Here is a 27,476-nt window from a genome sequence, read left to right on the forward strand (position 1 = left end):
AATCTGCTGCTCTTCCTGGGCTCCAGGCTCAGGCACACAGTCCCGCCCCCCAAGGAGTTTATAATGGAGTGGGAGAGGGCGGGAAGGTCATCCATGAAAACCAGGTAAGAAGTAAAGGAGGCAGAGGAGGAAGCAAGGCCAGAAACAGCCCAAGTGCCAATCAGTAAATGAGTGGTTTAAAAAAAAAAAAAAAGTGGTACACTTACATAATGGAATACTATGCAGCTGTAAAAATGGATATCTTACCCTTTGATGGGTATCATATTAAATGAAATAAGTCAGTCAGAGAAAGACAAGTATCACATGTTCTCACTTATATGTGGAATCTAATGAACAAAATAAACTGACAAACAAAATAGATCCAGAGGCATGGAAGCATGGAACAAACTGAGGATCCTAATAAGGAAGGTGAGGGGGGGGGGGGGAAGAGTAGGTAAGAGATCAACCAGGAAACTTATGTGCATATGCATAACCCATATAATAGTGGAGTGAAGACCTGGGGAAGAGGAGGGTCAATGGGGAGAAAAAGGGGACATCGGGCCCTAGCCGGTTTGCTCAGTGGTTACTGGGTTCCATTCCAGTCAAGGATATATACCTCAGTTGCAGGCTCAGTCTTCAGCCCTGGTTGGGACATGTGCAGGAAGCAACCAATTGATGTTTCTCTCTGACTCTCCCCCTTCCTTTCACTCTCTCTAAAAATCAACAGAAAAAAATATCTTAGGGTGAGTGTTAAACAAAAAAAAAAGGGAGAGGAAGAGACATCTGTAATACTTTCAACAATAAAAATAAATTTTAAAAAAGAAAGAAAGGCTGTGAGAGGCTGGTGCTGGGCACATCCATAGAGTAGAAACTGCAACAGATTCACAGTAGGACACCTCTGTTCCCCAAGAGCTGAATTTATCCTATGTACACAAATGCAAAAGAAATGTCATAATTCAGCAAAAAAAATATTTAACAAGGCTCCAAATTGGTCATTAATAGGTATTTTCTTATACCATTAAGTGATTAATTACACCTGGTAACACACTAAGTACATATAACTATAATTTTGGCCTCACTCCTAATCGTTTTTTCCATCACCATAATCCTTTCAACACAGTAATTCTTGGCTACCGTTCCACTTCCTTGGTGAGCCTCGGGCTCAAAGAAGCTTATGAACTTAACTCCAGAAAGATGGTCAACAGAGTAAAAGTGCCTCCACACAGGATTCCACCTTGAAGCAGATATGCCCTCTCTGGGTGCTGGGCCCATGCTAAGACACTGCACGCTGTCCTACCCCCAGTGCCAACACTTACGATTTTCTCTCTCAGGAGCAAGAGTATGGCTAAGGCAGTTACAACTACTGATTAAGAAAAAGATGTTGCCTGCTTCTTAGTTGGCCTATATTTGTTTATATGTCTTAAAATACTAAATGTCCTGAAGGTTGAACTTATACTTTAATTCAGTTCTGGACTGTAAGTTACTTTTCACAAATATGTTACCAGTTTCTTTTTAAGGACCGGTGTTCAAATGGGAGGACACCAAAGAAATTAATCATTCAATTTTTATTTGTAGGAGCAGATTCCCTGTAACTTGTAAATTTTCTTGATTTACGATGAATCATTATTATATTCATAAATGCTGGAAAGTTGGTGAACAACATGATATAATGACACCCTGGAATAATTTTATAACTGCAGGTGTGCAAATCATAACATGTGGGAGATGACTCAAAGGATAATGGGGAATAAAGCAGTTCGGGAAGGGTCACAGAAAGGAGAGAAAGGGGCGAGGGCACGTACCCGTTTCCCAAGCTGTCTTTAATACCGACGGCTCGTTTATAGGCAGATGCAATGGGACAGCCAGGCATGGGCAGCAGAGTCAACAGTTAGGTTTAAACAAGCAAAGGCAAAACGCTCCATAATTTACAACAACCCAATCACATTGCTCATTCTTTTGAGGTTAAATGCTACTGACATAAGCTACACCTGAATCCAATCAGTGCAGAGACGTTGAGAAGATTCACACAAAAGGACTAAATTTGTCACAAATGGGTTGGTTTCCGATCTTAATGTAGCCAAGTTGCTTTACTCTGACCTCCATTGAACAAATCAACTTAATGGGCACTAGGAGTGCTATAAAACTTAACAATGGAGTGATTTTTAACTTTTAAAATATAGTTATGAAGCAAAATGTTGGATAGCTTCTACAATACTGGAAATCAAATTAAATCTAGATGTTCTTTAACAGTCTTGACAGATATAATCCTAGTTACCATGTAAATTTATGGTAAGCTGCTGTGATATTAGCCACAGGTGCTACTTTTAATATATGAGCCGCATCTGGCTGGGAATAGAATTTCTCAGAGGACTGAAAATGACCTCACTATCAGACAATGGAAGCGGGGGAAACAGGACCACTGTGGCATATAAAGAGTTGAAGATGTGGTCCACAACTAAATATTTCATATAAAATTTATTTTAACTCTGCAGTTATAGATTAAAGGATATTATGCTTTCAATATTTAAGAGGCGTAGATATATTTCAACCAAATATCCAAAAGATTAAGAATGTAAGACAGTTACAAATACCCTGGGTACACATATAATACTAGTTTTCCGACCTTTGATCAAGGTTGGGAAAAATGATGCACTAAGACTTGAAAAGAAAATTCTTTCATGGTTCCCAAGCACACGACAAGATTAGACACCATCAAGCATACCAAACCAAGATGTAACAGTTACTGGTCTCTAAGCAGCAGGACTCTCCAGCGCCTGGCCACATCACTGGCTATGTTTTTAAAGTTCTTTGGAGTCATTCATCACATCCAAGACAACATTCTCACAGAGTGAAATTTTTTTAAATCACTCCAAGTAATTAGCATTCAGGGTTTTAGAACCAGCAATATCACCCAAAGACAAATACAAAAAGAAAATACAAGTTTCTCTTACATAATTCAAAAATAAAAAGATAAAAATATGTATAAAACACAAAAGTGTTTCCTTTTTGGAAATCCTTCCTGAACCATTCGTAAACCATCATTTGCCAGAGAACTGGCAAGTGTGGAAATGTGATCGAGGATTTACAAAGATTTAATTTCCTATGAAGTAATAACTCTTCCCAAATTAAACCAGCTTTCTTTATCTGATAAAAAAAAAAATCTCTAAAAGAGAAACATTTCTATGAAAATATTCCCTACACTACTGCACTAAGCTGTAAGAATAGTAGCTACAAAGCCCTCTATCGTAACATTTTCCTTCTGACCTTTTCAAGTAACTGGAAGGGCTTGATTTTTTTTTTTTTTAACTTCAACAAATCAATCTAGGCAGGGATTTCTATTTACATTGTTTTTAAACAAGTAACTGGACCTATGCCTGATTTCAATGGGCATCAAGATCCTCAGTGTCTTTAGCAAGAAGAATCTGGTGTGGCTCCCTCTGTGATAACCAACAGCATTTACCCGGAGCATTCAGAAAAAGTAGACTCGCCCAGCCAGCGTGGCTCAGTGGGTGAGCATTGACTTGTGAACCTGGACTTCACTGTGCGATTACTGGTCAGGCGCATGCCAGGGTTGCAGGCTTGATCCCCAGGGCGGGGAGTGCAGGAGGCAGCCAATAAATGATTCTCTCTCATAACTGATGTTTCTCTCTCTCTCCCTTTCCCTTCCTCTCTGAAATCAATAAACACATATTTTTTAAAAAGGTGGGCTCATAAAGCTACATCTGTGGAAATGGTTAGTTACTATAGAAGGATACTGGCTAAATTAAATATGAGCTTTCCATTAAATGGAATACTAGGGTGTCCAAATAGAATAGGGTGTCCAAAAAATGTATACACACACCTTGAATAATTTAAAAGCAGTGTTTATTAAAATACATTTCCTTTTCAAAACTGAGCTATCAGCTGTTAAAGTATGTATACATTTTTGGGAGGACACCTTGTACATCCTACCATTAAGAATCATGAAGTAAAATATTTTACTGACAGGGGGAAATGTTTACTACACATTATGTGAAAAAGTAACTGAGCAAAAGACATCTACAATATGACCCCAAATATATAATTATATGCATATTCACAAAACACGTATTCACACATATTATTTTTAAGTGAGCAGAAAGATTACAGGTATATTTTTCTTTTTCTTTTTTGTACTTTTCTGTTTTCTACATTATAAAACATATAATGCTATCCGGAAAAAAAATGTTGTATTTATTAACAAGCTAAACACACCATATAAATGTAACACAGTGATGTCATTCCTGTAAGATTGAGAGGCCTGGCTGATCTCTGTGGTGCATGAGTAATCCATAAATGTTAAAACCCTTCTATTTAAAGCTTGCAGTTTTAAACAACTAGGAAGATGGAGAAGACTCATTCTCAAGCTCACATACCAAAATCATACTTTAAGACACTCAGAATTACAATGACCCTCTCTTTCACACATCTGTATCCCCAGCTGTACAGTCAGTAGCTCAGAAAGCTGGGGTCTCTCAATACAGGACAAGTTTATCTTCTCTCTGTCGAGTTCTGACTAACAAAGTAAAGTTACCAGCTGGTCTCTGCAGACCTAACTGGTAGTGTATTTCCATTCTAGATAGAGGCTGAACTCCAACCTGTAATCAATGTAGGACAAATAATTGATCAACCAAGTAGTAATAAACTAATGCTTTCAAGGCAGAGCATGGGGAAGACAACATGTAGCAATTTACAAGTCAAATCCTTATCAGTAGCTGATTACCCTTTTCTTCAAAATATGCAAAGAACACATAGCCCCCCTTAAAACCTCCAAAATAAACAATTTTTTTCTAAACATAACAAAGAAACAGACTTAATTTTGAACACAGAGTTGTTCATTCAAAGGGTTAGGACATTGCAAAAACAACTGCAATCCACATTCTGAAGTATTTACCGCCTTTTAAAATACAGATTTGAGTTTCAGAAGAAGAGCTGTGGTCTTTGGATAGGAAGCCTGCCCTTGGAAGGATGGCCACTGCCTGCTTCCTCTGTAAGTGTGAGAAGGTTCCTTAGCCTCCCTCAGTTTCCACCATCAGCAAAATGGGATTACTAGCCCCTAACCTTGTTAGGCTTCTGTTATTTCATAGGTCATCTAATGCCTCATAGATACTCATCAATTCAAAAAATACTTTGTGACTCTCTAAACTAGGGGTGTCGAACTCAATCAGAGAAGGGGCCAAAATCTAAAATGCAGCCTAAATCGCGGGCCGAATGGTTTACTGAACAGTCATAAACTGTCATTGTGATGGAAACGCAGCGGAGTGCAGTGATGACAGCGCGGTGCGGGCCACATTGCAAGGCCTGGCGGGACGGATTTGGCCCGCGGGTCTTGTGTTTGACACATGTGCTCTAAACACTCATGAAGTAAACTGATTTGGCTACAATATTAAGAGTTACTTGTACAGAAGAACAAAGTTGGAGGGATCTCAATACCAGATATCAAACTATATTACAAAGCCACTCTTCTCAAAACTGCCAGGTACTGGCACAAGAACAGACATATAGACCAATGGAACAGAACAGAGAACCCAGAAATTGGCCCAAGCTATTATGCTCAATTAATATTTGACAAGGGAGGTAAGAGCATACAATGAAGTCAAGACAGTCTCCTCAATAAATGGTGCTGGGAAAATTGGACAGATATATACCAACAAAAAAAAAAAAAAAAAAAAAAAGAAAGAAACTAGACCCCCAACTCAGACTTACACAAAAATAAACTCAAAATGGATAAAGAACTTAAATGTAAGATGGGAAACCATAAAAATCTTAGAAGAATCCATAGGCAGCAAAATATCAGACAGATGCTGAAATCGGTTTGGCTTAGTGGTAGAGTGTCAGTCTGTGGACTGAAAGGTCCCAGGTTCGATTCCGGTCAAGGGCATGTACATTGGTTTCAGGCACATCCCCGGTAGTGGGTGTGCAAGATGCAGCTGGTCGATGTTTTTTCTCTCTCATCGACATTTCTAGCTCTCTATCCCTCTCTCCCCCTCTTGTAAAAAATCAATAATTTTTTTTTTTAATATCAGACAGATGTCAAAGCAATATTTTTACCAATACAGCTCTTAAGGACAATGGAAACTAAGGAGAAATTGAAATTTTGGGATTACATCAAAATAAAAAGCTTCTGCACAGCCAAAGAAACCATCAAGAAAACAAGAGAGCCCACAGCATGGGAGAACATATTTGCCAATGTTATATCCAATAAGGGTTTAATCGCCAAAATTTATAGGGAATTCATACAACTTAACAAAAAGAAGATAAACAATCCAATCAAAAAATGGGCAAAAGACCTAATAGACACTTTTCAAAAGAGGACATAAGGAAGACCATGCGACATATAGAAATATGCTCAAAGACATTAATCATTTGAGAGATGCAAAACGGCAATTAGGTACCATCTCCCACCTGTCAGAATGGCTATCATCAACAAATCAACAAAGGACAAATGCTGGCAAGGATGTGGAGAAAAAGAAACCCTTGTGCACTGCTGGTGGGAATGCAGACTGGTGCAGCCACTGTGGAGAACATTATGGAGTTCCCTCAAAAAACTAAAAATGGAACTCCCATTTGACCCACTGATCCCACTTCTAGGAATATATCCCAAGAACCCAGAAACACCAATCAGAAAGGATATACCGGTATGAACCCCTATGTTCATAGCAGCACCATTTGCAATTGCGAAGATCTGGAAATAGCCTAATTGCCCACCAGCAGATGAGTGGATTAAAAAACTGGTACACTGTGGGGGGTGAGGAACATTTGTAATAATCTGAACAATAAAAATTTCTTTATTAAATAAATAAATAAATAAATAAATATAAATAAATAAAAACTGGTACATCTACACAATAGAATACTATACTGCTATAAAAAAGAGGGAACTCTTTTATCATTTGCAACAACATGGATGAACCTGGAGAGCATTATACTAAGCAAAATAAGCCATTCAGAGAAAGAAAAATCACATGATCTCACTCATTTATGGAATATAATGACCTACATAAACTGATGAACAAAAATAAATCTAGAGACATAGAAGCATTGAACAGACCATCCAACTTCAGAGGGGAGGTGGGGGGTGGGAGAGAAGAGATCAACCAAAGGACTTGTATGCATGCATATAAGCATAAACTATGGACACAGACAGTAGGGGGGTAAGGGCATGTGCTGAGGATGGGAATGGCTGGGGAGAGGTCAATGAGGGGAAAGGGAGACATATGTAACACTTTAAACAATAAAGAATTTTTTTAAAGATTTTTTTTAAAAAGTTACTTGTACACAGAATGACCTTAAAGCAATATTTTCATACCAAAGTTTCTAAAAGTAATTTTTAAAAATGTATTCAAATGTAGACTTTCTACCTAGAATGCACCAAGTTATGATTTAAAAACAAAACAGACAAACAAAATCATCGAAGAGTCCTGGACCAGTTGTCACAGAAAAGGGAGGGGACAAAAGGATCTAAGATGAAAAGAAGTGACTTCAAACAAACAAGTGCCTAATCGACAAGGCCTATAGCAGTCTCTCAGTGTGATATTTTGTGGAGTCCTGGAAGACTCTGCTGTGGGCCCTCAGGACACTGAGATTCTTTATTTTTAAAAAACAAACAAACAAAAAAACTGTTTGTGGGTAGCTGAAGCTATGAAGGCAAAATACTGAGTAAGTGCCAATCTCAGGCTCTCATCATTGGAGGCAATTTCCTAGAGATGCCACAAGTGGCTCATTTCTCTGATACTTCAAAAGTGCCTGCAGAACAAGAGCACAATCAATGCTGCTCTTCTGGGAAGTGTGCCATTGCACTGCTCCTGCACTACAGATCATCTCGTCACACACAGCAATTTAGCGGCCAAATAAGCTGGTCACCATTAGGAACCACCTGTGTCTAGGAGTAAGGAAATGAGGGAGAGGGAAGTCTCTGCTGAAAAGGGGTTTGGTAGTAACCAGGAGACAAAAAGATGAAAACCACTATGTTCCCCGGGGCTAAGGACACTGAATAGTATCACTGAAGAATAGAACACAATCAAGGGACCTCATGTACTAAAAACGCACCTAGGTAACACTGGGCTGGGTACTTGGGAGACGTACACAAATGCAAGCCAAGTTTCTGCTCTCAAAAAGCTTCTATCTTAGCTAGATCAGAAATACAGGTGAGTAATCACTTTTCTTTTCTTTTCTTTTTTAATATATTTTATTGATTTTTTACAGAGAGGAAGAGAGAGGGATAGAGAGTTAGAAACATCGATGAGAGAGAATCATCGATCAGCTGCCTCTTGCATACCCCCTACTGGGGATGTGCCCGCAACCAAGGTACATGCCCTTGACCGGAATCGAACCCGGGACCTTTTAGTCCGCAAATCGACGCTCTATCCACTGAGCCAAACCAGTCTCGGCCTGAGCCAAACGGGTCTCAGCTCACTTTTTTCTATTGCATGCTCTAAGCTGCACTTAGTCACATCCTAATTCTGCCAGTGATTGTCAACTTAAGCAAACCACTTCACGCCAAGAACTCAGCTGCCTCATCCCTTCCAGCTCTAATGTTCACAAGATCATTAACAAAACAAGGCTGAAAGACACCATAAACAAGATAGCCCACAGGCTGACAACAGACTAATGTCTGTGGCTATAAGGATCTGTAGAAGGACATGATCTCCACTTCCTCTCCAGGCTGGCCTGCACCTCCATACCAAACCATCTTTGCTCTGTTCACTGATTATCTCCATACTGTTAATCCACTTAGTTGGAAGTCTCAGAATTGATTCCTCCCTTTTTAAAATACCATCTCTTTGGAATTCTGTGATACAGCACTGGCCTGATTTTCTTCCCATTTCACTAACAAGTTTTTCTCAGTCTTCTGCCAGTAACTCCTTTTACATCCAACCCCTAAATGAACTGAATTCTGAGTCCTCCTCTCTTCTCACAGGACAATTTATGTTTGAGTGATCTCATCTATTATGTTGGCTATTTTCCATACACACACCTATGACTCTCAATTATCTACAACCCACATCTCTACTCCGAGTTCCTAACTCAGACATAAAACTACTTTCTTGAAGTTCACATTTAGATATCTTACAGCAAATCACACCTAGAAATCTCCAAACCAGAAATCTTGATCCTTGCCTACCAATCCTGTCCCTTTCTCACAATTCCCCAGTTCAGTAAATGTCACTCACTTCCTACCACCCATTCCTCCAGGCCCTAAATCTGGGAGTCATTGGTAACAAACCCCTGCTCTTCTTCCTCACAACCCATCATCACTCCTCCCTGGAAAAATTAGTTGTCTCTTAATATTTGCATTTTCTATGGTTCCACTGGCTTGAACCCCAAGATATAGCTCCAACCTATACATTTTTTTGCTTCCCCTCTGTCACTGTCCCAGTCTACAACCTCCTGGCGATGACATCTCATCTGAATGAGTGCAACAGGCTCCTTGCTATTTATTCTCTACATCTGACTTTTGCCCCCTTCACTTCTACTCTGCCCTCTGATTGGTCTTTTTAAGAAAATGCATCATCCTTCATCTGCCTTCTTCCACTAGGCAGTCTTTTTTGGAGGGATTGATCCTTTGAGTCTGGCAGCAGCCTGCCCACTTCCCATGTCACTGCATACTTGCCCCTCCTTTCTCTTTCCTCCATCCTTCTGTGCCACCATGATGGTGCATGAATGTCCTGACTGATGCTTTCAGAGTATTATCAACAATGCTGAAAGGAGAGGCACACACAGGTTCCTATGAGACCATGCTCCAATGTCACCAGGTCCAGTTTCTAATTGTGATGATGAAGCCTGGTTACATTGATAGATTTGAAATAATTGATGATCACAGAGCTGGGAAATTTGCATGGGCAGTTTAAACAAATATAGAGTGATCAGCTCCAGATTTGATGTGCAACTCAAAAATCTAGAAAAAATGCAGAAAAATCAGCTCCCACCCATTTTACTGACAACCTCAGCTGGCATCATGGACTAGGAAAAAGCAAGGCAAAAACACCAGGGACAGAAAATCCCAGGATCCTCTTCTTAGGATGTAATACATACATGCAAATAAAATGCCTCAATGCGGGGGAGGAGGAGAAGGAAAGCATCAGCTTACTGCTTCCTTAGAGAGGCCTTCCCTGACCACTCTCCTCAAACTGAATTTGATCTTCCCATTATCCCCACCTCGCCCCTCCCCCATTCTTAGTTGGAGAGTCCATAAACATGCAGGCAAATGAGAGGATTATCTGGGGTCAAATTCCAACTCCACTGCTTATAGTAGTGGGGCCGTGGGCAAGTCACTAAATCTAAAACTCAATTTCCTCATCTGTAAAATGAGGGAAACATTACCTACTTGACAGAATTTTGTGAGAATTAAATTAATAAATATATGTAAAGTCCTTACAATAGGCCTGGCCCATAAATGTTGTGTGTGTATTTATTAATTTATTTATTTATTTAATTTCAGAGAGGAAGGGAGAAGCAGAGAGATAGAAATGCCCCCCACTGGGGATAGAGCCCACAACCAAGGCATGTGCCCTTGACCATAATCAAACCCGGACCCGTCAGTCTACAGGCTTTATACACTAAGCCAAACAGCTAGGGACATAATTGTTCCTTAAACGTTAGCTATTAGGATTTTCCTTCATGACACTTACCACACTTTGCAATTATATATTCACTAGAGGCCTGGTGCATGAAATTAGTGCACGGTAGGATCCCTGGGACTGGCAGGTGATCAGGGTTGACCTGTGGGGTGACCGGCAGAGTGATCAGGGGGGGCACCCACCTTGGCCGGCCTGGCAATGCCCGCTTGCCAGCCCTGCCCCCCGCCACTGCTGCCGATCAACTCCCTCTGCAGGGCAACCAGCAAGGTGATTGAGGGGCCCCTGCTGGCACCCACATTGGCTGGCCTGGGGCCTGAGGACTGAGGGTAGCACCTGCATTAAGCATCTGCCCCCTGGTGGCCAATGTGCCCCATAGCAACCAGTAGTTTGGCTGGTTGTTCTGCCATTCGGTCAATTTGCATATTAGGCTTTTATTATATAGGTTTGTTTTCTTTAAGCTCTCCCTCCCCTACTATGCTGTGAACACCATGAAAATGCGGGCAATATCTGCTTTGCTCACCACTGCACCTCTGTGTCTTAGCAGGGTGCTAAGCCCACAGGAAGTATGCAAAGTGCATAAAGTCAAGAAAAACTTGCTAAAAGTAGATGGAATGTGGGAAGATGGGAGATGGAGTATAGGAAGATGAAGAATAGCTGGCATAATGGTAGAAAAGAACTGAACTGAGGTGCTGGGGGTCTTTGCTGAAGTTCCAACATGGCCACTAATGTTTTGTGCTACTCCTGTCTGAGCCGTGGTTTCCCCACTTTTTCAGTAAGGGGAAAGACTAGGTGGCCTTTCAGGTATTTTACAGTTCTAATCTCTCACACAGTAAGGAGGCCTCTTGTAGAGAAGTAATGAGAGGTAGGATTAGGGCCAGACTGTGGGGAGTTTTGAATACCTCTGGGAAGAGGATTTTTGTAAAATAAAATATAAAGAACTGGGATTTTCTGGGCAGAGACCCACTTGGTCACCACAAAGCAGCTTGCAGGCCTCTAAAGGCAGATAAGACCTGGGGGTGAAAGAGAGGCTGGATGAAGCTCCTACAGCTACTCCAGGGGAGGGGAGGTGCACACGGACCAGGAGAACAGTCTTGGAGAAGGACACTCAGTGAAGACTGATCAGTTCTTGATGACTGGTGACCAAGATAAGTGTTCAGTTCCAGGTCTGGGTGCTTGAGAGGATGGTGGTGCTGCTGAGAGAAACAAGCAAGTTGGAGGGAAAACAGAAAGACAAGAGTTGGCTCTCAGGCAGCCTAAACCTGAGGCAACACTAAACCCAGGGAGAGCACAGGGACCTGTGCTGCCAGTCTTCAGCCTAGTCCCTGAACCAATCTGAGGGCCCTCACTCACCAGCATACACAAATCTGATGTGCCATCTTCCTCCCTTAGCTCCTGTCCTCAAAAAAAAAACTTATCAGGCCTTTGAGGACCAACTCTAAACTCCCCTTTCTCCAGACAGCCATCTTGAATGCAGTACATCTCTCCCAGCTTATTACTTCACATGTTAGTGCCCGGATAACATGGCAATTTTAAAAATCAATTATCCTGTACAATTCAGATGGGCCCCCTCCCCAGCAAAACTGGAAGCTCTTCTGGGCAGAAACAGAATCACGTACTTATTTTGTACCTTCCTCCTTCTGTGCCGTGGGCCCAGATCGGTGCTAGCCCCTCAGTGGTTGCCAGCTTAGGGACCTCACTACCTACTGATCCCAACATAGCTAGGGTTGCTGGCCCTCAGTGAAGAGACCACGTGGCTCCCAGCCCAACCCCAACTGTGTCTGCTCCAGGCATCTAGTGCTTGTCCACAGTCAGGGTTGCAATGGCAAGGACAGGGCATGTGAATTCAGCTTGATGAACGATATGGGAGAAGGCCACAATCCCACCTTCATTAGCAATATTTGCTAATCCCACAATCCCAGATTCATTAGCAGTATTTGCTGTTTTGATTAATATTGATTTCAATGATATAATTAAATGATCTCTGATTGCTAAACAATGATACCTGGGTTACTCCTAAACAAGTACAGCTTTATTTGTTTTAGCTGGTGAATAATCCCTTTCTCGGGGAAGTATGGTCATTTAAAGTAGAAAAGTAATCCAGCAGGTAGCCCTTGGAAAATAAGGTATCTCCTAGAAAAGAAATAAAAATACCTTTCTGTATCAAAGTAGGGCCTAAAAATATTGCTGTAGGAACCAGAGATGTGAGTCTGGCACCTACTAACTGTGCCATGACCAGTGTGACCACAAGCAATTCCATGATCTCAGTCTGGTTCAGTGTCCTCCAGTAAAATTCAGTGACTTACAATGGCCCGTTCCAGCCTGGATCAGAAGGGCAATGTGATGGTAAATTATCTGCAAATCAGGGAAGAGGATATGCTTTGTTTTGTGAAAAAGGATGAGGAAAAAGAACACAGAGAGCTCAGAAACCAGGATTGAGGGGCCCCTGCTGGCACCCACATTGGCTGGCCTGGGGCCAGGAAGACAACCCTCACCCACTTGTCCACACTAGTGGGATGAACACTTCCTGAGGACAGACGGAAACTGGTCACAGTCCCGCCACAGAAACGTGGTACAGAGCTGAATTTGCTGCTAGGGAGAACTGACTAGCTGCTAAGGCCACTCCATCAGGACCCAACATCCAATATTTTAAAACAGCTGAATACAAGTTTTATGTCACGGCCATCATGCACCAAAACTCTACTGACAAAACTTGCTGTGCAAACCTGAACGCTATTGAGAACGGCTGTACTGAAGCAATGGGCTGGCATACCAAAGAAAAACAGAGACAGAACAGAAAAAAAGCAAGACTAAAATACTTTTAAGTTATTATTTAAGGTCTCCTTTAAATTACTCTCTGTAATTATTGAGCTAGCAGTCCACTGTTATTAATTCATATTCAACCTATTTAAGCGGTACCAGCAATTCAGGCTGAAAACAAATGCCTCAGTAATTTCCTAACTTTTGAGTGTTATTTTCTTGTCAGTTAAATTTAAAGCAACCCATTTGTGACCACATTATACCAAGTTAATCTCATCTAAAGTGCTTCACAAACCCTAACAGCTACACTAAGGTTTTACACTAATAAAGGCAATTTACATAAATGAAATTTATGTCAATGTATCTCATGACAATTTTTTTAATGTTATAATGATTATAATACTTATTTGATAACATCTGTTGATATTCATACTCTAAACCTGGCAAAGATTTAAACCCACAACATTTTTCATGCATCATGTACATTATCTGTGAAAAGCAATAAAAAAAGGCAATGAATGCATTAATCATACCAATATCATCTGCAAAGCATAAATCTGAAATACCTTTCACGTCAGCTCAAACTGCTTTTTGTTTTTTTTTACACACCTGATTTTATGCCATCTGTAAAAGGGTAAGACAAAAACTGTTGAGGAAATTATATTTCTTGGCTGTTGGACTTTTCCAAAATACTTAGGCTAAGTTCTGTAAACAGAAGATTTACTACACGACTAAAAAAAATGATGCAGTTAAAAATCCATTTTTATTAAAGGACGGTGTAATGACCACAGCATTTTCACACTGCTGGGTGGTGTCATATTTGCATTTTACACCTGTTTTACATTTCCCCTCGTCTATCTATTGCATGTGTTTTTACAAATACACATCAGGTCTAAACCTGTCCTATAACCTAAACAGCAGAAACAAGACTCCAAATGATAGCATTTTGGACTCTAATTTCTCTACTAGTGAACACCCACATAGATGTCCTGCCTTCATGTGCAAGGTCAGCCTGGGCCTGGCCAGGCCTCCCTGGGACTCTAGAGTAACTCCAAAGTAAACACCAACATGAATACACCACCCAGGTATTTTTAGTAGCTTCTCAAATCTTAAGTTTGCTAGTGTGAGTGTATCCACTCTCCATTAACATAACAACCAAGGACACTTTCTCAGGTTTCTAGGTGGCCGTGGTTACAGTGGGCACAAGCTACTGTATATGGTAACAATGCTTGTTTTCACTTTTCCTAGTTCCCAATACACAGACATCAGCCCATACTTTCAAAGCAAAATGAGCCTGGCTGATGTGGCATCAGTTCAATTCCTGATCAGGGCACATACTAGCACATTCTGGGTTGAGAGCTCGAGCCCAAGTGGGGGGTGTCCGGGAGGCAGCAGATCAATGTTTCTATCTCTCTCTCCCTCTCTACTTCCCTCTTCCTCTCCCTCTCCCCGCCCTCTTTGAAATCAATAAAAATTATATTTAAATTTTTTTTAAATAAAAGCAAAACGACAATTCTAATCTATACAATGCCTAAGCCTTGGGGCCATCCTCTCTGGCAGTGCTTCCCTATCCTCACCAGGCTGAGTTGGTGCTTTTAAGAGTGTTCAAATGTGACATTTATATTACTGCATAACTATATGTGCATCAAGCTTTGGTGCACAACAATAAACAATAAAATCTAAAGTAATTCATTCCCAAAAAGAGCTGTGGAAACTCCACCATGTCCTGCAGAGAACTGACGTTTGCATTGACGCTGTCTTTCTTCTGATATCATCAAACTATTTTTTTCAGTTTATTTTTTTATTTCAAGAAAGATGATTTTAAATATAATGATGTTATATGCAATGAACATTAATATCTCAAGAAAAACCATTTTAAATATGATGTTACATGCAATAAACACCAATTATTCAAGAAAAATTATCTTGCATATAATATTATATGCAATAAACATTAATATTTCAAGAACAAAAGGATTCAAGTATAATAATATTATGAAAACTGTACTAACATAATATCACAAAAGTTGTAGGAAATATTAAAATCTGCAAGTAACAGGATTACTTCTATTATGTTCTAGTATATTTTTCCCACTCTGGCTCTATTCTTGTTCCTTTATGTTGTTCATTATATTCCACAAATGAGTGAGACCATAAGATATTTATCTTTCTCCAACTGGTTTATTTCTCTTAGCATGATGCTTTTAAAGTCTATTTTGTCAGATGTGAGTATTGCTACTCCAGGTTTTTTGTTTTTTTCTATTTACATGGAAATTTATTTCCATCCCTTCACTTTCACCTTGTGTGTGTCTTTTGTTCTGAGATGACTGTCTTGTAGACAGCATATAGTTGGATCATGTTTTTGTATCCATTCAGGTACCCTACACCTTTTGATTGGAGCATTTAATCCATTTACATTTAGGGTTATTATTGACAGTTATAGCCATTTTAATTCTGCATAGCTAGATTTCTCTCTTTCTTCTTCTCAGCAATCCCTTACAACAATCCCTTTAACATTTCTTGTAATGCTGGCTTGGTGGCGATGAACTCCTTCAGCCTTTTTTGTCTGGAAAGCTCTTTATTTGGCTGTCTATTTTGAATGACAGCCTTGCTGGACATAGTAATCTTGGTCTCAGACCCTTGCTTTCCATTACCTTGAGTACTTCATGCCATTCCTTTCTGGCCTGTAGAGTATCTGATGAGAAATCAGGTGTCAGCCTTATAGGAACTCCTTTGTAGGTAACAGTTTTCTTTTCTCTTGCTGCCTTTAAGATTCTCTCTTTGATCTTACAAGATGGCAGGTGAAAAGACAACTGAGAAGCAGGATACTAAGGAGAAGCAGCCTGATACTGAGGAGAAGAAACCTGAAGCCAAGAAGAAAGCTGATGCTGGCGGCAAGGTTAAGGCGCCTAAGAAGGGGAAGCCCCACTGCAGCCAAAATCCGTCCTCTTCAGAGGAATTGGCAGATATCCCCGATCGGCTATGCATTCGAGAAAGGCCATGTAAAAGAGGAAGTACTCGGCAGCTAAATCCAGGATTGAAATGAAAAAGGAGAAAATTCTTGCTACTGTCACAAAATCAGTTGGTGGCAACAAGAACGGTGGTACCTGAGTGGTTAAACTCTGCGAAATGCCTAGATATTATCCTAGGTATAATGAAGACATGCCTCAAAAGCTGTTGAGCCATGGCAAGAAACCCTGAATTCAGCATGTGAGGAAATTGCGGGCCAGCATCACTCCTGGGGCCATTCTGATCCTCCTCACTGGGCATCACAGAGGCAAGAGGGTGTTTTCCTGAAGCAGCTAAGCAGTGGCTTGCTACTTGTGACTGGACCTCTGGCCCTCAATCGAGCTCCTCTTTGTAGAACACACCAGAAATTTGTCATCGCCACCTTCACCAAAATTGTTATCAGTGGTGTGAAAATCCCCAAACATATCACTGATGCTTTCTTTAAGAAGAAGCTGCACAAGCCCAAACACCAGGAGGGTGAGATCTTCGACACAGAGAAAGAGAAATACGAGAGTACAGAACAGTGCAAGGTAGATCAGAAAGCTGTAGACTCACAAATTCTGCCAAAACTCAAAGCTGTTCCTCAGCTCCAGGGCTACTTCTGCTGTTCGCTCTCACCAATGGGCTTTATCCTCACAAACTGGTGTTCTGAATTTCTTATAAAGAATCTGATTAAATAACTGATACGTTTTGTTTTATTTTGTTTTGTTTTGTTTTGTTTTGTTTAAAAGAGAGAGATTCTCTATCTTTAATTTTTGGCATTTGAATCATGATGTGTCTGGGCAAGGATCTGTTTGGGTTCTTCTTGTTTGGGTTCTCTGTGCCTCCTGAACTTGTATAACTTTTTCCTTTACCAAGTTAGGGAAGTTTTCTACCATTACTTCTTCAAATTCCTTTCTCCCTTTCTGCCTCTTCTGGCACACCTACTATTCTAATATTGTTATGTTTTACATTGTTCCACAGCTCCCTTAAGCTATCATCCTGTTTTTTCTTTTTTCTTTTTGGTTCTCTAATTGAGTGATATTTTCAACTCTGTCTTCTAATTCACTGATTTGATCCTCAGCTTCCCCTAATCTGCTGTGTATTCCTTCCAATGTGTTCTTTATATATATATTGTGTGTATATATATATATATATATATATATATATATATACACACACACACACACACACACACACACACACACACACATTTTTTTTAACTGATTTTTTACAGAGAGGAAGAGAGAGGGATAGAGAGTTAGAAACATGGATGAGAGAGAATCATCGATCAGCTGCTTCTTGCACATCCACTATTAGGGATGTGCCCGCAACCAAGGTACATGCCCTTGACCGGAATTGAACTGAGGAACCTTTCAGTCTGCAGGCTAGTGCTCTATCTACTGAGCCAAACCGGTTTGGGCTCCGATGTGTTCTTAATTTTGTCATTCTTTATCTCAGACTGTTCTTTTTTCATAGTTACTAATCATTTTTCATGCTGTTGAGCATCTTTACTATTATTACTCTGAACTGTTTCAAATAAATTTCTTATCTCTGCTTCATTTATCTCTTCTTCTGAAGAATTCACTAGTTCTTTCATCTGAAAATTGTTTCTTTGTTTCCTCATTTTGGTTGTCTATTTGGGTTTGTGACTGTGTTTTAGGTAGATCCTCTATCTGATATCATCAAACTTTAACTTCACGAAGTGCTTCAAAATGTTAACCATAAGCCTATTATCAAATTCCTCACTTTCATAAAGTAGGTCAGCAATAGTAACTTTCGACTGCTGTACAGCAGAAGCTCTGGGCACAGGAAGAAAAACAGTTTTCAAATCCCAAGTCACCTATGGTGCTACTGCTGCTAGATGCATAGACCACCATCACTACCATGGCCTTGGCCATTCAGAAGTCCCCTTCCCACTCCAGCTCCAGAAATCTTTTAACAGCAGCTGTTATGATAACCAACACGTGATGAACAAGATATGGAATAAGTAAAGCTTGGACCTTGCTCTGCAACAGATACTACACTCTGATAAGCCATTTTTCTAGGTCAAACTGGCTGAAGATCAGCCAGTTCTAGCAAAACCAAATGTTCTGCAGGCAGGCCCACCTAAAAAGGTACAGACAAGGTATAGGAGCTCCTGTAGGAAGGCATGGAATCATAGTTCTTTCTCATAAAACTCAGTCCTGTCCTAACTGGTTTGGCTCAGCGGATAGAGCATAGGCCTGCGGACTCAAGGGTCCCAGGTTCAATTCTGGTCAAGGGCATGTACCTTGGTGGTTGCGGGCACATACCCAGTGGGGAGTATGCAGGAGGCGGCTAATCGATGTTTCTCTCTCATCGATGTTTCTAGCTCTGTCCCTCTCCCTTTCTCTCTGTAAAAAAATCAATAAAATATATTTAAAAAAATAAAAACTCAGTCCCTTTCTCCTGAATCACAAGTGTTCTCCATTACCAAAGAATACTGTGGATGGAATCTCCTTATATCCTCCATCCACAGAATTCTTCATTCACCCAAAAGGTACCAAGCCGGGCCAGGTGCACCAACACCGCTGCTGTTCCTGATACGAAGTTTATTTCCATGCTGAACAATGGTGGACCCAGCACCCAAGAGTAAGCGGATGGGAACAGCCTTCCAAGGAAAGTTGTGTTCCCTGCCCTAGACGGCTCCACCTGCTGGCATGTGCACCAGCTGTTTCCTGGGTTCCTTCTGCATCCACTTGTATGGCTTAAAATTTCCTCTGCTTTAAGCTTTCTCCCACTTATTCATACATGACAATGCATAACATTTATCTTTATGGAACACTCACACTCACATTTCTAACATGTTCTTTCAATACAGGCACCAAAGTCACAAGAATAAGTTTTTATGTCACTTAGAAACCTCTCCCTCCTTATGTCCACATGAAAAGAAAAAAAGCAAAACTCCTTTACAAATGCCAACCCCACCCTGAGTCCAAGCACTCCAAGTAGGGAAACTTCCTGCCTGGAGTCCTGGTACTGCCATGCTCTGGCTGCTCTCAGAGTCTCACCATCACCATTCCACCCCACGACATACTGCAGGCACAGCACCACCAAGGAGAGACAGTGGACAAACAGCTACTTCCCCCACTACACTATTAGAATCCCTGGGGGAATTTTCACACTGATGTTCTCTAAGTATATGCACCCATCTGAGCTATCAAATGCATGTGGACTATTTGGAACCAATTATATCCTAGAATAAAACCTCAAAGAGGAAAAAGTCCAAATATTACTTTGCTGGCCAGTTACCTTTTTATAGTAAAACCTAAAATAACCCAAAGCTTTGAGAAATAGGTTTTTCATCCAGATTGAAAATGTTTCTAAAATGTATGGTTCATTTTCTACAGTAATAAAATAAATGAATTCTAAAGCAAATTTGTGATACAATTTTTATTTTTTTTAGAAATAGAGGTAGGAAGAGAGAGAAAGATTGATTGTTGTTCCACTTATTTGTGCATTCATTGATTGATTCTTGTATATACCCTAACCTGGGATCGAGCCCACAACCTTGGCGCAACACTCTAACTAACTGAGCTACCTGGTCAGAGTTTGTGATACCATTTTACACACACTACATAAGCAAACCACTTAAAAATTGTAATGCCCAGGTAAGTGTAATCTTAATCCTGAAGGTAAATAAAAATATTATGTAAAGAAAAATGATCATAACGTATTGATCAAACAAAACAAAACATATTTTTTACCTGTATTATTCAGCAAAGATTTAAAAACATATATGCTGCCCTGGGCATGTGGCTCAGTTGGCTGGAGTGCCATCCCATATAGCAAAAGGCTGAAGTTCAATTCCCAGTCAGGGCACATATCTATTTTGTGGATTTGATCCCAGTCAAGCATGTATGGGAGGCAACTGATTGATGTTTCTCTCTTACATCAATGTCTCTCTCTCTCTAAACATATCCTCAGATGAGGATTAAAAAAAAAAAAAAAAATACAGCCGAAACCGGTTTGGCTCAGTGGATAGAGCATCGGTCTGCGGACTAAAAGGTCCCAGGTTCGATTCCGGTCAAGGGTTGCGGGCACATCCCCAGTAGGGGGTGTGCAAGAGGCAACTGGTCGATGTTTCTCTCCCATTGACGTTTCTAGCTCTCTATCCCTCTCCCTTCCTCTCTGTGAAAAATCAATAAATAATATTAAAAATATATATATTAAAAAAATACACACACACACACACACACACACACACACACACACACACACTAGAGGCCCCGTGTACAAAATTCGTGCCAGGGGGTGGGGGACATGGGTCCTCAGCCCAGCCTGCGCCCTCTTGCAGTCCAGGAGCCCTTGGGGGGTGTCCAACTGATGACTTAGGCCACTCCCTGCAGTCAGACATCCTTAGCGCTGCTGCAGAGATGGGAGAGGCTCCTGCCACCATTGCTGCACTCGCCAGCCGTGAGCCCAGCTTCTGGCTGAGCAGTGCTCTCCCTGTGGGACTGCACTGACCACCAGGGGGCAGCTCCTGCATTGAGCGTCTTCCCCCTGGTGGTCAGGGTGCATCATAACTACGGGTTGTTCCACTGTTCAGTCAATTTACATATTAGCCTTTTATTATATAGGATGGTAATACCACAAATGTGGTCTGAACTCTCTTAAGAGACAGGGAACCAGTTCTTATGGTGGCTCCCTCCAGTTTATAGAGTTTAAGACAGAAACAGTATTGCAGCTGCCAGGAACACATGAAGCACAGTGGGCTCTAACACCTGGGAACTGGCCTGGGACTGTCAACATGGCCTTGGTGTTGCTAGGAGCTGGCTGGCAGTCACACCTAGGCCTTGGTGTTGAACATAAACATCAACGTCAGACAATGCCACTCTGCAGCATGCACCCACCTCTACCCAAGTCCACCAGGACCCAGAGGAACCCCCCTCAGAGAAAGCTGCAGGAGTCTGGATGGGGGCCGTGAGCTACATGTCATCACCAACCTGTACCTCTACCTGATCAATTCCTGTGCTGCACTTGAGGTGACTAGGCTGCCTCTAGGAAACTAAGACAAAAAAAGACTCTGCAGTGATATCTGAATACAGACAAACCATGAACAAAATACCAAACATCCCTTCTCCCCATCAATGAGTAACTATTGCTTTTTATCAATTTCCACTTGAATCTCTAAAATGCTGAATTACTCAATATATGTATACCTGAAACTAATATAACTAAGATAATATTGCATACCAACTATATTTAAATTTAAAAATTTTTATAAAATAATTTCTTCTATTTGAAAAGAAATATTGAATTTTAGAATTACCATTTTCTGACGGCATCCACTCCAGAGCAAAGCCCTAATTCCTTAAAAACTCTCGCAACTCACTAACACAAGCCCAAATCCTATAATATTATACATCCATCACCATCTTCCTGGGATGGCCCACCACAGTTCCTATGTTGTGTCTTCTCCCTGGCTTCAACAAACAATAAACTCAGCCCACTCAACTGATGGTATGTTCTGGTTGTCTTTGGCTGGTGGGCGCTGACAGTTGTCAGGACATCAGTTGCCATGATGGGCCACTATACATGCAGAAATCATAGGAGCCTGGCTGGGAAAATAATTCTAGGATATAATCACAGTGCTAGTTCTCTGAATACATTCCCTGACCAGATGATTTTCTTGTCATCTGCCTCATTCTCCTAAAAGCTAGATGAAGGGAGAAAAAAAGTCTAGTTAATTAGATGTCCTGGTGAATAATGTTAATACTAATCAAGGATACCCTGGACAGCTTCCCTTCCCTCTCATTTCCAAAAGTCACCCCAGCACAAGGTTAGAGTAGGGCCGGATGACTGACTCATGGGCAGAGCCTGAGGCAACACTACTCAAGTACTTTAAGCCACATGTTCAAGCCCAATAAATTAACCCGGGCTTAAAGAAGTCAGGCTGTACACATGTAAGAATTTTAATAAGCTTGGAAAATGCTACCTAGAGCTTATGTACAAGCTTACTGTACCAATGGGATTCCCTGCCACCAGCCACAGAGTGCTAAGCCCCTGACAAGAGCTTTAGAGCACATGGGGCAGCAGTGACAGGGAGTCAGCTTGGTCCAGGTTTCCTCAGGAGTTGGAGACTCACAGCAGAAGGCTGGCGGCCAGATGGATAGAAAGCAGAACAGGGCATGCAGTTCTGTGGAGCCAACGGCATTTACTAAGAAAACATGTCAGAGCTTTCTTTGGTGAAAATCTGGTCCTTACACACCCTTCCAGAAATGAGCAAACACTGTAATCAATATCTGCAATTATCCAATACCTGTTTGTACACAGAACTATGTTAGGTACAAAAGAGAGCTGTTTAAGCAAACATGGTCTCTGCCTTCTAGATGCTGAGGTCTAATATAAATAAAAACAATAAATCTATCCAGAGGATTACCAAACTAACTGAACAAACATGAAACAGTCAAAAGTAATGACCTTATATAGAAAATGCAATGGAGTAAGAACTGAAGCTAAGTCATGGGAGATGACTCTCCAAACAGGGTGGTGCCCTAATGGGACAGGTACCTTGTTAAGGCTGAGCCTCCACCTGACGATCAGCTTTTAAGAAACGCTTCAAGGGCTGGCTACTGGGCTTGGGGGAGAGGAGCCAATCAGAGAAGAGGGTGCAGCTTGGGAGATGATTTAGACAGAAATACAACTAGAGGGAGAAAGAAAACTTGACAATCAAGAAAATTAGGAGGAATCAGTCAAGCTGGTATGTGTTTCTCGACTGCTGTTACTAATGTCCCCTTCTGATAAACATTTTTAAAAACTCCCATTCTTTTGCTGTGTTATTTAAAATTTGAAAGGAGACAAATCTCCTAATTAACACCAAATCAAAGCAATAGTGGCTTCAGAATTTGATTTTCCAAATGACACTAACCACCCTCTTTAACCTAGATACAAATCATGCAGTTGGATGGTATCAAATCAACAAGGATGGAGTAACTGTCAGTGAATTCTTAAAGAAGAGGATTTGGATCCTGGATCCACATGGGATCAGACAACCAGTAGTATTAGAAGGAGTAACAGCCTAAGGTGACAAAAACAGACCAGGATATTAGCAAGAAAATGTAATAATTACCTGATTAAAATTTTTGAAGGAGAACTCTTTGTAGATGGCATCTCTCTCTCTTAATTCTGACCATCCTGCTGCTTTAAGGTCGAGTATGACTTGGTTCCTCTCCTCTGCTGTCAACAAGTGAGCATCTGCTGACTATGAAAAGAGCACATTTAATATGTGTAATTTAGAGGTTTAAACTCAAATAAACTTAAAAATATTCTCCTTAGATGTAGAAAAAAGTCTTATAAGGACTGTAATTTCTAACCACCTTAGGTTCCTTTGTCCTCAAAATACAAAGTTCTCAAATATAGACAAAACTAAAGCTAACTATGTACAACATAAGCTTGGTCCAGGGAGAATAATATCACCAACTGAGCTTCTCTGGTTTATTAGAGATACAGTGGAGACTGACCATTACCACCATCCATCTTACTAATGACATTAATAATGGCCAGCATTCCAGAACTTAGGAAACTGAGTTAAACACACTCACTCAAGGAAACCCTGCAAGTATACTGGCAGGACCAGAATTGGAACTCGGCTATAAACTTCTGGTCTAGTGCTCTTGGGATGGTCCCACACCACCTTAGTAGCCTTCTCTGCTTATTAACATGGGACTTAATTGTTTTGGTTCACTATTCCCATTCAGATATGATAAAAACTAATCTGGGGAGGGGGAAAAAGAGGGGGGAAAAGCACATTTACACAGGACTCTGAAATAGCTTCTGAGATCCACAGACCCTCTGCACTACAGGTAAAAAGCCTTTTGCTTTAGTGAAGTGAATTTTCTCAGAGTACCAGTAAGAAAACTCCCTCCACAGTCTGGCCAGAGCATTGCCCAGTTCAAAGCACTTGTGTGAATTGTCTACTTTGTTCCTACTCACCCTGGTGATGAAATTTCACAGCCCAAGAGTTCTGTTGGTTAACAGGTCCACACTTTCCATATTTGGGGTGTGTGTGTGTGTGTGTGTGTGTGTGTGTGTGTGTGTTAAATATATTTTTATTGATTTCAGAAAGGAAAGGAGAGGAAAGGAGAGATAGAAACATTAATGACGAGAATCATTGATTGGCAGGCTCCTGCATACCCAAATCTGGGGATCAAACCTGCGACCCGGGCATATGCCCTGACCAGGAATCGAACTGTGACCTCCTGGTTCATAGGTCAACACTCAACCACTGAGCCACTCCGGCCGGGCTCCATACTATTCGTTTTTTTATTGAAAGAACTGTAATGTAAGCATCATGGCCAGAAAGAGGAAAGAAGAGAAGGGCACTCTACTAGAAGTCAGAAGAGTTTCATTCTCATTCTGGCATACGTGGCAATCAAAAACTCTTGCCTTACCTATTTGTAGGGTTACTGTAGGCTTAAGTGAGAAAGGGACTGTCATCCAGAAAGAATGAGCTAAAGTGAGAGTTCCTCATCGAAGGGTAACTGGGGACTGAGCTGGATTCTCCACTATGAAACTGCAACTCATCCCTACTTCAAAAATCCTAAAGCCTTTTATTACTGACATTAGTGTAAGAGAGCAGTCAGTAAACTTACTGTAAGACAACTGATTCTAGAGGTTCGTGGCAAGATGACGGAGTAGTGAACACTGTTCTCTCCTCTTCCCATGACCACATCAAAATTACCAATTACAGCCGGGACCGGTTTGGCTCAATGGATAGAGCATCGGCTTGTGGACTGAAGGGTCCCGGGTTCAATTCCGGTCAAGGGCATGTACCTTGGTTGCGGGCATATCTCCAGAAGGGGGTGTGCAAGAGGCAGCTGATTGATGACTCTCTCTCATCGATGTTTCTAACTCTCTTATCTCTCCCCCTTCCTCTCTGTACAAAATCAATAAAATATATATATTTTTTTAATTACAAATTACAGAATAATCAATCTAGAGTAGTGGTTGGCAAACTCATTAGTCAACTGAGCCAAATATCAACAGTACAACAATTGCAATTTCTTTTGAGAGCCAAATTTTTTTAACTTAAACTTCTTCTAATGCCACTTCAAAATAGACTCGCCCAGGCTGTGGTATTTTGTGGAAGAGCCACACTCAAAGGGCCAAAGAGCTGCATGTGGCTCTCAAGTTGCATTTTGCCGACCACTGACCTAGAGAATTATGTGAAGACGAGCTGAATGTAAGTCCTATAACTAAGAAAATTAAAAAGCCACTAAGCAACTAGTAGGAGGCGGAGACATGAAATGGGCTGGCCACATGCCCAAGTGTGGCCGGTGAGAATTGGGAGGGATATCACAGCTACAGAGGTTCCCCCTGAGGAGCCAGGGGTCCCAGCCCCGCCCTGGTCTCCCCTCAACACGTGGCTGTGAGAATCAGTGGGGATCCCATCCATCCATGGGAGAACGGAAGGCCGCTGAAAACCCGGGCATCCTCTGAAAGGGCTGATGCCCAGACTCCATTTGTTGCAGGCACTCACCATGCGCTCCTACGGATGGACAGACAGGAAAAAACCGAGTTGTGTGGCTTCAGGGATAGAGCCGAGGGCACAGTGGCCACTGACCCTGTGTTGAGCCTACAAGGGGGATATTACAATACCAACCTGATGAGGTTTTTGAAAGGCTTCAATTAAAGAGGTTTTTAATCTGAAAGCACCCAGCATAGCACATGGCAGTCACTCGAATCACGTCTGTTTATTCATTCCTCCCAGAACACCCCAATTAGACTTATTCACCAGGACCTGGATTACTTATGCCTGGATGGCAGGAAGCACTCAACTTGTGTTCTCACCTTAACGGTCAGGAAGCAAGGTGCCTAGCTTCCTCCATCCCTAAGGTATTTTTTTCTTCTATCAAAATACTGCAAACTGCCCTGACCAGTTTGGCTCAGTGGATAGAGCATCCACCTGCAGGCTGAAGGGTCCTGGTTGGATTCTGGACAGGGGTATGTACCTTGGTTGCAGGCACATCCCCAGTAGTGGTGTGCAGGAGGCAGCCGATCAATGTTTTTAACTCTCTATCTCTCTCCCTTTCTCTCTGTAGAAAAGTCAATAAAATGTTTTTTTAAATACTGCAAACTGCTCTGGTCGGTGTGGCTCAGCAGGTTGGGTGTGGTGGAGTGCTAGGTCAGCTACCCTTACCCACAACAAAAGAGAAAAGGGGCTGCCAGCGTGATTCCTGGTCAGGGCACATGTCTGGGGGCTCCATTCCCGGTAGTGAGCATGAGGAAGGCAGCCAATGGATGTTTTGGTCTCACATCAATGTTTTTCTCTCTCTCCTCTCTCTCTCACACAATCAATACCAAAAAAAATTTTTTTTTAATTGCAAACTGCCAAATGGGCTCCATGACATAAGGAACTTAAAATGAGTTTAAGTGCAACATTTTCCCCACTAGGTGGTGCTGCACGTTAAAGCTTTCTCTCAAGTTCATTTATCCCCAATATGTTAATTTCTAAAGCAGGAAAGCTGACGGACGCCACTCAAAAGAAGAAAGAAGAATCGAGGTGTCACCAAAAAGATAATTTATTAATAATTCCTCAAAAAGAATAACACCAAAACAAGCTGGTTAATTGAACATTCGGTCACTTGCACAGCGAGCGCGGCCTGCGGGGCCGGTCCTGCTCTGGCGGAGCACAACCCGGAGGCCGAACGGCGCGCAGGGAGTCACATGGCGACCCGCCCTCAGGTGTCCTCACAGCCACGCCACCACGCCCGTGCCTCCTGAAGAACAGCCGTCCTCGCTGGTCTTCCGGCTCGCAACGCCGTGGACCGCCACGGGGCGTTTACGGCCAGGGAGGCCGAGGGCGCTGCGGCCACGGCGGCGCAGCCACCCCAGTCCAGCCCGAAAGCCGGGCCCACGTCGGGCCTGCGCGGTCCCCCCCACTCGCCCCTCCACCAGCCCCCGGGGCCGCGCCCCCTCCCGCACCGCGCCCTCCGCGCCCACTCACCATGGCCGCGAGGCCGGGGTTCCAACCCCGCAGCGCCGCCAACAAGCGCCGCGTCGCCCCCCGCACCCCCAGAGCCGCCGCCATGGCCGCCGGCCGGGAGCTGCCCGGCGCACTGCCTGCCCGCCGTCCGCGCCTCGGCTCCCCACACGCCGCCCCGCCGGCAGGCCCCGGCGCGGCCCGCCCCG

The 27,476-nt window shown here is 42.1% G+C and overlaps 1 protein-coding gene and 1 pseudogene across 2 annotated transcripts in view; one reads left to right on the forward strand and one right to left on the reverse strand.

Moving 5' to 3' along the window:
• Nucleotides 1–27,439, reverse strand: part of PCBD2 (pterin-4 alpha-carbinolamine dehydratase 2) — a 57,565-nt gene extending 30,126 nt beyond the window's left edge. The window contains exons 1-2 of one of the 2 annotated variants that reach the window (XM_036423823.2): nucleotides 27,292–27,439; nucleotides 23,416–23,547 (exon numbers count right to left, since the gene is read on the reverse strand). In XM_036423823.2, coding sequence (XP_036279716.1) covers nucleotides 23,416–23,547; nucleotides 27,292–27,375 — 216 coding nt within the window. In that variant the 5' untranslated portion in view covers nucleotides 27,376–27,439. The remainder of the gene's footprint in view (nucleotides 1–23,415; nucleotides 23,548–27,291) is intronic. The other variant, XM_045576755.1, reaches the window with a different exon arrangement.
• Nucleotides 16,157–17,033, forward strand: LOC118710967 (annotated as a pseudogene).
• Nucleotides 27,440–27,476: the final 37 nt, after the last annotated feature.

This window comes from Pipistrellus kuhlii, unplaced genomic scaffold (genome assembly GCF_014108245.1).
Source record: "Pipistrellus kuhlii isolate mPipKuh1 unplaced genomic scaffold, mPipKuh1.p scaffold_m20_p_8, whole genome shotgun sequence".
NCBI classification, from domain to species: Eukaryota; Metazoa; Chordata; class Mammalia; order Chiroptera; family Vespertilionidae; genus Pipistrellus; species Pipistrellus kuhlii.